Here is a 13743-nt window from a genome sequence, read left to right as displayed (position 1 = left end):
AGGGTCACTGCTGTGCCACTCAAAGCCTTCAGGACAACGCTTCCAAAAGCACTTAACCAAAAAAAAAAAAAAAAAAAAACCAAAAAAAAACCCAAAAAAGAGTTGGGATAAGCAGAAAAAGCAATGCCAGCTCCTCCTGAGCGAAGCCACAAGCAGCGATTCCCGAATTCCTGAGAGCACAAAGCGCTGCCCGCAGGATGTGGAAGGGACTGAGGGTTTGTTGGGCAAGAACTGCGGAGCCGGCAGAAATGTGGCATTGCTCCTGGACGTGATTTCTGGGAAAATCGTCCCTTTTTTCATCCATTGTGTGCAGGATCCAGCCCTTGAGGCCACCCAGGGCTGGGGAGCTTTGTGAGGGAAGGTTTGGAACAGCTCAGGGATAAATAAATCCCTTTGCAACCCCAGCCCTGTGTCCTGGAAGGGCCAGACACTCCTCTGGCAGTCTTTTAAATGAAACTTCAATTTTTAACCATGAAAATGGTTAAAACCTTATTTATTTATTAAAAATCTCATTTATTTGGACTGTCCTTTTAAGGTCTCACCTACACAAATGCAGCTTCAGGGAGTGTTTATTCTTCTTTGGATAATAAAACATAGAAGGGACCTGCATCTGTTTTTAGCTCGTTTTTCTCTCCTGTGCCATAAATTCCTGCACATTTCTACACCTAAATCACCATTTCATCCCTGTTTGCTGCAGCAAGACCCTACAAGAAACTGTGAAAAATGTGAGATTTGCTCATGTCCAGGTCTTTTGGGAATTTTTGTGGGTAATTTCTCTACCTGGCTCTTCTGCTGGTTTATTGTAAGAGGCTGTTTTATTTTCCTTTCAACATCTGTGTGACTGGAGGGAAATAAAGTGAGACTCCTGTCTAGAGAACCTGCAAAATTTAAACTCCTGTGGGAGTTTTCAGGCATTGGTAAAGGATTAATAAGGATTAAAGAGACAAATTGGGGGGTTTAAAATAAGATTTTTTTTTCTAATATTATGGAAAAGTTTGCACGGTGTGTGTTTGGTTATTGGGTCAGTGATGAACCAGCTCCAAATTATTTCTGATTCTTTGAAAAAATAAAGGGTGCTGTAGGAATTTGTCACTATTGCACTGGATGTCTCCCTGGTTTTTCTCCCCATTTAGAAGATGAGTTTATAGGCACAGAGCTTTTCCTCAAACCCACAGATAATTCCCAGGAGCAGCAAGAATCCCTCTAAGGTGTGAGCTCTGCTACACCCAGCCTGTCTACACCAGAAAGGAACAAAAACTCTGCCATAACCACGCAGAAAAATAATAATTTCACATGAAAAACCTCAAGCAGGATGAAGTTTAAAAAGTCAAAACAGCTGCGAGGTTGTGCACGAACCCTGAGAGCTCCACAGGGCTTGGAAAAAGTTGCAAACGCCGCGCGAATGTCCCGGTTGCGGCGCCTAAATTAAGATTATTGATCAGTGATGTGGCAGTGGCGGCGCTAATGAGGGCAGCCCGCAGCAAGGCGAGCTCCAGGGAAAAGCTGGATCCGTCCTGGGCAGGAATTCTAATTGTATTCGGGAGCTGGAGCTTGGAGAGCAGCGAATCCAGTGATAAACTGGATTACTTTTGCCTTTAAAGCAAGAAACTGATGGGAAGGAACTTTCACTGGAGAGCTGAAGCCTTGGCAAGGCTCCACCTGTCCCAAAATTCTGGGTATTTAATGTAGTGGATGATAACTGCTGGTAAAGGTTCGGGAAGGAGAAATTAAATCTCCAAATCTCAGCAGCTGAGGGATGGTCATGGCAACTCAGGGCAGAGCTGGGAATGGGAGCAGGAATGGAAGGAATTTTCTAAAAGTTGGTCCTGAAAAAATGGAGAAAAATGAAGGAGAGTCACGTTGCATGTCAATTTTCTGTCTGTTTTTCACTTGAAAGTTCAGGATCCACTGTTTAAATAGCATAAAAGTACATTCTAGTATATAATAATATTAAAAATATAGGAATAAATCCAGCCTGTGTGATTGGAACCTCTTGTGCTCCTGCTCTGTCCTCCCAGGATTCTGTGCTCAGCCACACGTGGGACTTCCCAGCGCTCTGAACTTCCCCAATTTTCAGCACTTTCGCAATATTTGGCCCAGGAAGCAAAATATTTCCTCCCACTTCATTTCACAGGGAAAAAAGAAACAGCTTTAGGGTTTTGTTTTGAACAGCAAAACTGCAGCACAACTCAAGTGCCCCGAGAAGATTTACACCCCAAAGGCAAATGGCAGCCCCACGGAAATTCGGTTGGGGAATTTTTAATTTTGACCCGGGGGACCCCTGACCCCAATGCCTGTGACTTTCCCTCCTCTGATCTTGCGGGTCAGTTTTAACTGAGTTTGAACTCCCCACGTTTACAAGTTGGAGATGGGCAAAGCCAAGAGCTGGTGGTGGATTTTTGTCCAGTTTTCAGTGGATGCAGAAGAAAAGCCCGAGCAGACAGAGCCTAAGGCACAGCTGGCCCAACAGCCGATTTCCCTGCAGCATCTCCCGGCAGATCTCAGGGCGTTCCCGGCCGCTTTGGGGGATTTTGTCTCACATTCCAAGGGCTCTGCTTCCCTCTAGCGGGTTCGCTTGGCACTTCCCTTCTTATTTCTTTTTAAAATCCTGACAAACTATTTTTGACATTTCTTTTTCTTTTTCTTTTTTTTTTTTTTTTTTTTTTTTTCCGTTTTTTTTTAATGCAGCATCTCCCGGCAGATCTCAGGGCGTTCCCGGCCGCTTTGGGGGATTTTGTCTCACATTCCAAGGGCTCTGCTTCCCTCTAGCGGGTTCGCTTGGCACTTCCCTTCTTATTTCTTTTTAAAATCCTGACAAACTATTTTTGACATTTCTTTTTCTTTTTCTTTTTTTTTTTTTTTTTTTTTTTTTAAAAAAAAAAAAAAATTTTTTTTTTTTTTTTTTTTTTTTTTTTTTTTTTTTTTTTTTTTTTTTTTGTTGGCGTTGTTATTCAAAGTCACTTCCCAATCCCACTTATTCCACACTTTCCTTAAGTTTAATCCTCTTCTTCCCAGGCTGGTTTCTTATTTCTGAAATACATAATATTTCTGATATACATATTTCTGACATACATAATATTTCTGACATATGTAATATTTCTGATAGATATATATATTTCTGATATATATATATTCCTGATATACATTATATTTCTGATATATATGTCTGATAGATATAATATTTCTAATATGCATAATATTTCTGATATATATGTCTTTCTGATATACATAATATTCTGATATATTTCTGATATACATTATATTTCTGATATACATAGTTCTGATATACATAACATTTCTGATATACATAATATTTCTGATATACATAATACTTCTGATATATTTCTGATATATATATATATTTCTTATCTACACAATATTTCTGATATATATATATATATGTTTCTGATATATCTATATTTCTGATACATATATTTCTGATACACACAATATTTCTGAAATATCTTTCTAATCTAGATAATATTTCTGATATTCATCCTATTTCTGACACATATATCTTTCTGATATACATATTTCTTATTTCTGAAATACACAAACATCACCCCGTGTTAGGGAAGAGACTCCAAGCCTTCGCCAGCCTGATGAAGGGATAATCGAAGATTTTTGGGGTGGAAATAATGCTTTCAGAATCAGGTGATTTCAACACCGAGAGGTGAGGGCAGGGCTGGGGAGGTTATCTGCAGTTTGCAGAGGGTGTGGGAGCGTTGGCAGCTCCGGAGTGTGAAGCCATCTGCTGGGTGTGAAAACGCCCGGCTCTGCAGAGATGTCTCCTCAAATCAGCCGCACTCCGTGCACGGAGCTGAGCTGGGCACTTCGCTTGGACGCTGTGAAGAAAATGAGGAAAAATCCAGCAAAAAAACCCACCAGAGATGCACCCTGGTGTTGTAGTTGAGATGGAGACAACACAAAGCAACGCTCCATTTTCAGAAGGTTTCAAACCTGTTTTTATTACAGCATGGATGCTTTTTGTACATTCTTACAAAACTCTTCAGTTTACGCTTTACCCATTGGTCACGAAACACAAAGTGCTCATTGGAACAGGCAGCTGCAGGTTTCTCTTATTTATCCTTCTTTCTTTCTTGGTTTCTGTGTCAGTGACCTTGGTAGGAAATTCTTTCAGGGGTAAACGTGGATCCTCTTATCAAACTCCTCTCTGGCTCGCAGAAGTCGCTGTAAAACTCTTCCACACCACGGAAGTACACTTGTACCAGTGCCCAGTACAAACCTCCAGCAGAAATAAATGCACTTTTTGTATCATTGCACCACCACTGGGGGTGGTTTCCTTTCTTTCTTTATTTTCTATTTCCTTTTTACTTTCTTTTCTTTTTCTTTCCTTTCTTTCCCACTCTTCTTCCCTCACTTCTTCTCCTCTTCTTTCTCACTCTTCCACCTTCCTTCTGCCTTTTCCCTCTTCTTTCTTCCTTCTTTCATCCTTCCTTCTCCCCTTCTTTCCCCCTCTTTCCACCTTCTTTTCCCCTTCTTTTCTCCCTTATTTCCCCTTATTTCCACCTTCTTTTCCTCTTCTTTCCATCTCTTTCCCTCTTCTTCTCCCCCTTCCCCCTTCTTTCTTCCTTCTTTCACCCTTTCTTCTCCCTTCTTTCCCCCTCTTCCCACCTTCTTTTCCCTTTCTTTTCTCCCTTATTTTCCCCTTATTTCCACCTTCTTTTCCTCTTCTTTCCATCTCTTTCCCTCTTCTTCTCCCCCTTCTTTCTTCCTTCCTTTCCCCTCTTCCCACCCTCTTTCCCCCATTTCCCTCTTCTTTTCCCCCTTCCCACCTTCTTTTCTCCTCTTTCCACCTTCTTTCCTCATTTTTTCCCCTTCTTTCCGCCTCTTCTTCCCTTCTTTCTCAGGGCAGAAACCCAGGTTTGCTTCCCCACCCTGCCCCAGGCTTCCTGCGTGACCCCTGACAAGTCACTTCCCTGGGATGTGCAGCTCCTGGAAGTGCTCAGCTTCTCTCTGGCTCACAGAAGCCGCCGTAAAACCCCTCCCACACCACTTTGAGGTGTGAAAATTTGAAATTTGCCTTCCAGCTTCCTGCTCCGTTTGGCTCTGCGAGGCTCAGACCGAGTTCAAGAGGGTGGCAGAAGAAAACGTGACCCTGCCCTGCCACCACCGCCTGGGGCTGCTGGAGCAGGGCAGCCTGGACATCGAGTGGCTGCTGCACATCTCCGAGACCGTGCAGAAAGCGGTGGGTTTGCTGAGAAAATCGCTTTATTTCTGCCCTCATGCCACCAGCCCTCCATTCACCAGCACTGCTGGCATGATTTTGCAGCTTGTTCTGATGATGAGAGCAGGGTTTGGAAAACAGAGCTGGTTTAGAGAGATTTAGAATGTGGAAAAGTTGTTTGATATCCAACACGGAGCAGGTTGGGTTAAAAAGGATTTTATTTTTTTTTTGTTTTTAAATGTAGTCAGTCTTCATTAGATCAAGGTCAGAAGTGCCCTTCAGGCTTTCAAAATAACCTTGGGGTTTGCAGGCCAAATTTTCGAATCCTTGGTTTCAGTACAACACACAGTAGTTTAGTCTTTATGAAAACGAGGTCTGCAGGGACTTAAATTAGCACAGCCAAGCCTCCAGACTGCTTTGATGTGCTGTGGCACCAACCAATGCCTGTTTTTACACTTGTACAAGTGCCCAATATAAACCTCCAGCAGAAATAAATACACCTTTTGCATCATTCTCGGGGCAGAAACCCAGGTTTGCTTCCCCACCCTGCCCCAGGCTTCCTGTGTGACCCTTGACAAGTCACTTCACTGGGACGTGCAGCTCCTGGAAATGCTCAGTTTGTTGTTCCATGTGAAAATAAAACAATTCAGTGTCTGCTCTGCTCCCAGGTGATCACCTACTCTGGGGGCCGTGTTTATGATGACCTGAACGAGGAGCAGAAGGGCCGTGTCTCCTTCACCTCCAACTTCCTTGCTGGAGATGCATCCCTGCAAATCATCTCCCTGCAGTCCAGCGATGCAGGGAAATACATCTGCAAGGTCAAGAACGCTGGCCAGTACGAGTGGGCTCGCATCACCCTCAAGGTTGTGGGTAAGGACAGTTCCTTGTTCTCCCAAAGGGGAAAAAAGAAATCCAGGCTCACTTCCTGGGGAGAGATTGGTTTCAGCAGGGTATAAATACACAAAGACATCTCAAGATCGGGTTTCAGTGCTCAACTTTGTATCTGCCGATGCGTTTTTTGGGCACAGGAAGAGCCTTGAGAACTGGTGTGATAGAACTGAACTAAATACTGAGCCCTAAAATTCATAAGGATCTCATGCACAATGGCTCCAGCAGGAAAATATCAAGGTTTCCATCTGATTATCTCTAGTAGGTTTCTGCCTAGCACAAAGACACCTCAAGATCAGGTTTCAGTGCCCAACTTTATATCTGCCTTTGCATTTTTTGGCCACAGGAAGAGTCTAAAGAACTCATTTGAGGCTGGTGTGATAGTAGTGAACTAACCTAAAACAAATTCATCAGGATCATCTCATGCACAATGGCTCCATCAGGAAAATATCAAGGTTCCCATCTGATTATGTCTCTAGTAGGTTTCTGCCTAGCACAAAGACACCTCAAGATCAGGTTTCAGTGCCCAACTTTATATCTGCCTTTGCATTTTTTGGCCACAGGAAGAGGCTAAATAACTGGTCTGAGGTTGGTGTACTGAACTAAGTACTGAACCCTAAAACAAATTCGTAAGGATCATCTCAGGCACAATGGCTCCAGCAGGAAAATATCAAGGTTCCCATCTGATTATGTCCCTAGTAGGTTTCTGCTTAGTGATTCCAGACTTGTCACTTGCCAGAGTGGTTCCTCTGTTCAGCTCTCGACTTCCTGGCAGCAAATTAGTCCACAAATAGGCACAAACATGCAAAGCCATTCTTTCCAGAGGACGGCTGTGATCTCAGCACCCAAAGCAGCCTGATATCCTATCTCAGCTGGCCACCACCCTGCCACCCTCCTGCTGGGCACTGGCACTGCATGTCCCAGCAGCAGAGCTGACCCCAGCCCGTGGAGTGACACATGAGCAGCTGGGGGTGGCAGTTCCCTCCCCTCATTTCAGTTTATTGCTTTTCACACTCTCTGTGGTCCTCTGGAAGGATCCTGAAGCCTGTCAGGGTAGAAGGAAGAACTGGAGAAGGGAAGGGAAGGGAGGGAAAGATGTTCTGGAAATTGTGCCTGGAAGAGGAATGTGGTGATAGAGCTCCAAGGGACCACGAGGCAAAGAGTGTGAGAATGCCACTGCTGTGGCTGAGCCAGCCAGCTCCTCCAAAAAAAAGCTAAACCCCTAAAAACCTTCTGTTGTGTGTCCTATAGGGGAAGGGAAGGGAAGGGAAGGGAAGGGAAAGGAGAGAAAGGAAGGGGTTTTAGTCCCCTAAAAACCATCACTGGTGTGATTCCTTAACGCCTTCCAGGGAAGGCAGCTCCTGGAAGCTGTTTAAATGCCAAAGGAAGGGTTTCCAGTGAGCAAACTCTGCTGTGACGCCATGACCTGCCTTCTCCTTCTAGAGAGACCCTCCAAGCCCAAGTGCTGGCTGGAGGGGGAGCTGCTGGAAGGGAAGGAGCTGTCCCTGCAGTGCCGCTCCGCCTCGGGCACTGCCCCCATCTCGTACCGCTGGCAGCGCCTCAGCGAGGAGGACGAGAGAGCCGAGCAGCTCCCGCCCAACTCCAGAGTCAGTGAGTCGGGGCTTTGCCTCTCCCGGGCTCTGGGATCACCGCTCCAACACTGCTCCCACCGCTGCGGCTGCGCCTGGGGGGTGATCCTCCTTTCCCCTTCTTTCGCCCTTCTTTCTTCCCTTCTTTCCCACTCCTTTTCACCTTCTTTCGCCCTTCTTTCCCCCTCCATTCTCCTTTCTTTCTCCTTTCTTTCCCTGGTTTTTCCCCCTTCTTTCCAATTTCTTTCCTCCATCTTTCCCCCTTCTTTCTTCCCGTTTTCCCCATTTTTTCTTCCTTCTATCTTCCTTCTTTCTCCCTTCTTTCCCCTTTCTTTCTCCCTTCTTTCTTCCTTCTATCCCCCTTTTTTCTTCCTTCTATCTTCCTTTTTCTCCCTGCTTTCACCCTTCTTTCTCCTTTCTTTCCCCCTTCTTTCCTCCTTCTTTCCCCCTTTTTCTTCCTTCTATCTTCCTTTTTCTCCCTGCTTTCACCCTTCTTTCTCCTTTCTTTCCCCCTTCTTTCTTCCTTTTTTTCCCCATTTTTTCTTCCTTCTATCTTCCTTCTATCTTCCTTCTTTCCCCCTTCTTTCCTCCTTCTTTCTCCTTTCTTTCCCCCTTTTTTCTTCCTTCTATCTTCCTTTTTCTCCCTGCTTTCACCCTTCTTTCTCCTCCTTTCCCCCTTTTTCCTCCCTTCTTCCCCCCTTCTTTCTTCTTTCCTCCCCCCTTGCCATTGCTCTGGAGCTGGTTTCACCCCACAGACCAATTTGCTCCTCTGTGCACCTCCCACAGCCGAAGTTTCTCTCTCCATTTGACTAACCCCGGCGGTGTTTTCCCCCCTCGCAGACATCTCGAACCCGGGGCAGGTGCTGCTGAAGAACCTGACCCAGATGAGCACGGGGCTGTACCAGTGCGTGGCCACCAACGAGGCGGGGCAGGAGAGCTGCGCGCTGCAGGTGACAGTGCAGCGTAAGTACCGCCCCGGGCAGGGACCCCGCCGAAAACACCCGGCCTCGCTGGCCACGAAGGACGCAGAGGAGTCCTGCAACTTCATTCCAATCAAGGGAGAGGCCGTGGGGCATTCCCCTGGGGTCTCGCCAATTTTTGGAGGACTCAGCCTCCTTTTTATCCCGATTTCCCAGCCGCATTTCCCTCTCGCTTTCCCCATTGGCTGAGGGACTTGAGAGGTTCAGACTTCCCAAATCTCCTAATACAAACCCCCCTCTAATGTGTGCCCTCCTTTTTCTTTTCCTTGTGTCAATCAGTGCTTGTAACAGACCCAGACATCTAAAGTGATAAAACCATCATCTGGGCTGCCATTCCAATTTGGAATTCCTATGGAATTTCATGGTTTTCCCATTGTTTCTTCCATCTCTCAGTATCTAGCTTTTTCTACCAGCAGACCCACAGTTTGTTTGGGAAGACAAATCTCTCTTATCCTTTCCATCCATTCATCAATGGGATCCTTCCCTTTGTTTCTTTTATCTCTCAGTGCTGGGTTTATCTCCAGGCAGACCCACAGCTTGTTTGTAAAGACAAGTCAAAGAATTCACAGAATTCACAGAATCACCAGGTTGGAAGAGACCTCCAAGATCATGGAGTCCAGCCCAGCCCCAACAGCTCAACTCAAGACTGGCACCCAGTGCCACATCCAGGCTTTGTTAAACACACCCAGGGATGGTGACTGCACCACCTCCCCGGGCAGCCATTCCAGAACTTTATCACCTTTCTGGGAAAAACTTTTTCCTGCTATCCAACCTGTATTTCCCTTGGTGCAGCTTGGGGCTGTGTGCTCTGGCTCTGTCAGTGCCTGGAGACAGAGCCCAGCCCCAGCTGAGCACAGGCACCTTTCAGGAGCTGTGCAGAGTGATAAGTCCCTCATTCCTCTCACCCAGAACCCTGTCCCTGCTCCACGGGGGACCTGCTGCCCCCCAGCTCTCCCACGTGGAAAATCCCGTGCTGCTCCTTTGCCCTTTCATACTTTAATCCCACAAAACAGCTCTTATTTATTGCACTTTTGATTCACACAGCAGCCTTCACCTAAAATGACATCACAACCTGAGCCCAGATGATGGTTTTATCACTTAGGTGTCTGGGTCCGTTAGAAAAGTTGATTTTCAGAACGATTTATGAAACATAAGCAGGGAAAATGGTAAGTTAGGGGTTGCTCTGGCTGGAGTGATTGCATGAGGTGAGTCTCAGGTATGAATTCTCTCTGTGGGTATTCCACCACCCCAAATTATGCATTTGCTGCAATTGGGACAGCAAAATATCTAAAGGCAGTTAGAAAGACATGGACTAATTTGCAAGATAAAAAGTAACTTTTGATACAATTTAATCAGGTTTAGCCATTTGTGTCCTGAACAGCAGAGGTCAAAATCGCCTGAGGAAGCCCACAGGGGTGTGTGCACTCAGGCTGGGTGTCCTTTACATCTGCATGCCAGGAAAAGGGTGGAGTTTATCACCCAAAGCCAAACAATGGAGTTCAGCAGCTCTCCAAGACCTGCTGTGATAAGGCTCCTAACAAAGAAGTCTCCTCCTGGAGATTCCACAGCTTTGGAATTTTTCTGCCCAGCCAAGCCTGAAATGACTGGAATATGGAATAAGGAAAACCGGTTTGCCTCAGGCATGTGAAGTAAAAGCGTCCAGGCAGCTTTTATGGCAATTGAACTGAACTGGTTTAAATCCTCACTTGGCTTTGCTAAACCCTCCTGAGGGACTGAGCTTAAGGAAACACCTTTCAGCCAAGCCCAGCCTCACCACTTTTATCCAAAAAGGCTGTCATAAACTATCAGCGAAGGGCCCACAACCCATGGGAAACGTTCTCTCATTACTTGGCTGATTTGGATGAAAAATACCCTGCCCGGGATGGTTTCCTCTCCTGCTTTGTCTGCCTCAGTCAGGTCACTATTTCTCCACATTTGAATAATGAATTTCAGAATAAGGCTGTAATCACTCAAGGCGAGCTGAAGGGGGGTAAAAATCCTCATGGGGAAACATTAAAAGATTAAACATTCCTCTGCCACCACCTCTGCCTTGGGGTGCTGCCTGGTGCCGTGTTCCACAGGGGCTGCCCTGTCTTTGTATTTTCTGCATTTTTACACCCTCAGAAGGGGATTTTTCCTCCTTATTTCAACTCTGCCCCACAGCTGAAGGCACAGCACTCGTGGTTTCACCCTTGCAGAGGTGACAGCTTTGCTCCCTGCCAGCTCAGCCTAGCTGCAGATAAACTGGTTCAACTTCTGTGTGGAGACACACCTAAAAAAATAAAACTGCAGCGTGCTGCCCTGAGCTCTACCCAGTGCTGGGACTTGTAGCGTGGACCAGAACCTCACCACAGCAAGGGCTCACCAATAAATTTGGTTTTTGGACAACAGATGCACAAAACATCAGCATGATCGCCGGGGCAGTGTGTGGAGTGGTGCTGGGGCTCTCCCTCCTCTTCCTGGTGGTGAGGCTGACCATAAGGAGGAAAGAAAAGAAGAGATACGAGGAAGAGGAGGCACCCAATGAAATCAGGTAACGCCTGTTGTTTAATCCCACCTCCCACGCTCCCTCCCCTCTTTGCACCGCGGTTTGAACTGACTGCGAGCAGCTTTAAGTGTCTGCAGAGCTTGCTCGGAAAAGTTTTGCTCTAAAAACTTTTAAAGTCTCTGTGAAATGCCACTGACAAATTTCTTGACTGTGAGAATCTTTGTGAAAACTTCCCAGAAAATCAGATTAAAATCACTCCTCCTCTCCCCTGGGCAAATTAGCACAGACCTCAACCAACTGTTTTCTCTCACATGTGTAATTTCGGTATTTTGAAGCATTTGCATATTCTTTTATGGTGTTAAATTGAAGCCACTTGTCCGTTGTGGTTCTGAGAGGGTTTGGGGGTGGTTTCCTTTCCCTCTTTCTTTTCCATTCATTTTTTTTCTTTTCTTTTTCTTTCATTTCTTCGCCCCCCCCCCCTTCTTCCCTTCTTCTTCCCCTCCTCCTTGCCCCTCTTTTCCCCTTTTTTCTTCCTTTTTTCCCCCTTCCTTCTCCCTTCTTTCCCCCTTTCCACCTTTTTTCCCCTTCTTTGCCCCTTCTTTTCCTCTTCTTTCTCCCTCCTTTTCTCCCTTCTTTCCCCCTTTCCCTCTTCTTTTCCCCTATTTCTACCATCTTTTCAGCTTCTTTCTTCCCTCTTTCCCCTTCTTTATTCCTTCTTTTCCCTCTTCCCACCCTCTTTCCCCCATTTCCCTCTTCTTTTCCCCCCTCTTTCCACCTTCTTTCCCCTTTTCTCCTCTTTCCCCCCTTCTTTCCCCCAGTTTCCCCTTCTTTAACCCTTCTTCCTTCCTCCTTTTCCCCTTTTTTCCTTTCAGCTGCAGCTCCTATTTGGCACACACAGCAGACACTTTCCCTGAGCCTTCTGAACAACTGTTCCCCCGGATTTAGCTCGGGGTGAGCAATTCCCCGGGCACGGAGGGGAGCAGGAGCACGGGGAACGCCGACTCCTGTTCCTGGAGCTCATCTGTTCCCTGCCCTGAACTCCCCTAAGCTGAGCTTGGCCTCCAGCCAAGCCGGCCTAAACTCCTCAGGAAGGAAAGTGCTGGAAAGATCTATTTCCAGGAGTGAGTTTGAGCTGCTGCTGCCCTCCAAGAAACAAAGCCTTGATCCATCTTTATGTTTATCTGTGCGGCCTCGGGTGACATCTGTGCACCACCAGGCACCTCTGTAATCCCCTCAGCTGCTGAGCACTCGCAGCTTTTTCATCTTCTTCTCCCTTCTTTCTCCTTTCTTACCCTCCCCTTCTTTTTCTTCTTCTGGCCTCTTCGTTTTCCTCTTCTTTCTCCTTACTTTCCCCCACTTTTCTCCCTTCTTTTTCATCTTCTTCCCTCTTTTTTCTCTTTCCTTTCCCCTGCTTTTCTCCCGTCTTTTCCCTTCTTACCCTCCCCTTCTTTTTTATCATCTCCCCTCTTCTTTTCCCTCCTCCTTCTCCCTTCTTTCTTCCTTCTTACCCTCCCCTCTTTTTCGTCTTTTTCCCCTTCTTTTTCCTCTTCTTTCTCCTTTTTTTCTTCCTTCTTTTTCATCTTTTCCCCGCTTCTTTTTCCTCTTCTTTCTCCTTTCTTTCCCCCACTTTTCTTTCTTTTTCATCTTCTTCCCCCTTCTTTTTCCTCTTCTTTCTCCCTTCTTTCTCCCTTCTTACCCTCCCCTCTTTTTTGTCCTTTTCCCCTTCTTTTACCTCTTCTTTCTCTTTTCTTTCCCCCACTTTTCTCCCTTCTTTTTCATCTTCTTCCCCCTTCTTTTTCCTCTTCTTTCTCCTGCTTTTCCCCTTTCTTTCCCCCACTTTTCTCCCTTCTTTTTCATCTTCTTCCCCCTTCTTTCTCCTTTCTTTCCCCTGCTTTTCTCCCTTCTTTCCCCCTTCTTACCCTCCCCTTCTTTTTCCTCTTCTTCCCCCCTTCTTCACAAAGGCAGCCTCTGCTGCTTTCTTCCCCTTTTCCTGTTTCCTTTCCTGGCCCTTTCAGCTGGAGCCTCTCCTGTATCACCTTTCACGCCTGCCTGTTACATCCTCCCCCTCCCTCTCTGTCTCCGTCTGTCAGGACCCGGTCGTGGCGCTTCTCTCCTCACCCACAGGGTGGTTGGAAGCGGCAGAACCGGTTTCAGGCAGCCCTGCCCAGGCCATTTGTCGTTCTCGGGACTGCGGAGCAGACAGCTCAGCCTGCTGCTCGCTCTGACACTAGCTGCTCACTGCAAACGCACAGAGCCGGCTGTGAGCAGCGCGACTTTATTCCAAATTCATTCACCGACGCTCCGCGGGGCAAGGGGGAGTTTAATCCATCCAGTTACACAGCAGAGAGTTTGGACAATTTGCAGGACATTAAATTAAATTCCCCCCTTTTTTCCCTGGGCAACTTAGCACCGACCTCAACCAACTGCTTTCTCTCACATTTGTGATGTCAGTAGTTTGAAGAATTTGCATATTTTTTCATGGTGTTAAATTAAAACTGCTTGTCCGTTGTGGTTCTGAGACGGACTGGGGGTGGTTTTCTTTCCCCCTCTTCTTCCCTTCTTTCTCCCATCTTTTTCCTCTTCTTTCCCCCTTCTTTTTCCTTTTCTTTC

At 46.3% G+C, this 13743-nt stretch overlaps 1 protein-coding gene across 2 annotated transcripts in view; it reads left to right on the top strand.

The window, feature by feature from the left end:
• The window catches only part of LOC121340896 (CXADR like membrane protein), a 55032-nt gene that overhangs the window by 36896 nt on the left and 4393 nt on the right, over positions 1-13743 (top strand). Inside the window, exons 2-7 of one of the 2 annotated variants that reach the window (XM_041413964.1) lie at positions 5052-5209; positions 5857-6058; positions 7520-7687; positions 8506-8628; positions 11037-11178; positions 11952-12084. In XM_041413964.1, coding sequence (XP_041269898.1) covers positions 5052-5209; positions 5857-6058; positions 7520-7687; positions 8506-8628; positions 11037-11178; positions 11952-12078 — 920 coding nt within the window. In that variant the 3' untranslated portion in view covers positions 12079-12084. The remainder of the gene's footprint in view (positions 1-5051; positions 5210-5856; positions 6059-7519; positions 7688-8505; positions 8629-11036; positions 11179-11951; positions 12085-13743) is intronic. The other variant, XM_041413963.1, reaches the window with a different exon arrangement.

This window comes from Onychostruthus taczanowskii, unplaced genomic scaffold (genome assembly GCF_017590055.1).
Source record: "Onychostruthus taczanowskii isolate IOZ18803 unplaced genomic scaffold, ASM1759005v1 scaffold43, whole genome shotgun sequence".
Classification (NCBI taxonomy): domain Eukaryota; kingdom Metazoa; phylum Chordata; class Aves; order Passeriformes; family Passeridae; genus Onychostruthus; species Onychostruthus taczanowskii.
The sequence above is the reverse complement of the archived record's forward strand: the minus strand, read 5'-3'. Positions and strand labels throughout refer to the sequence as shown.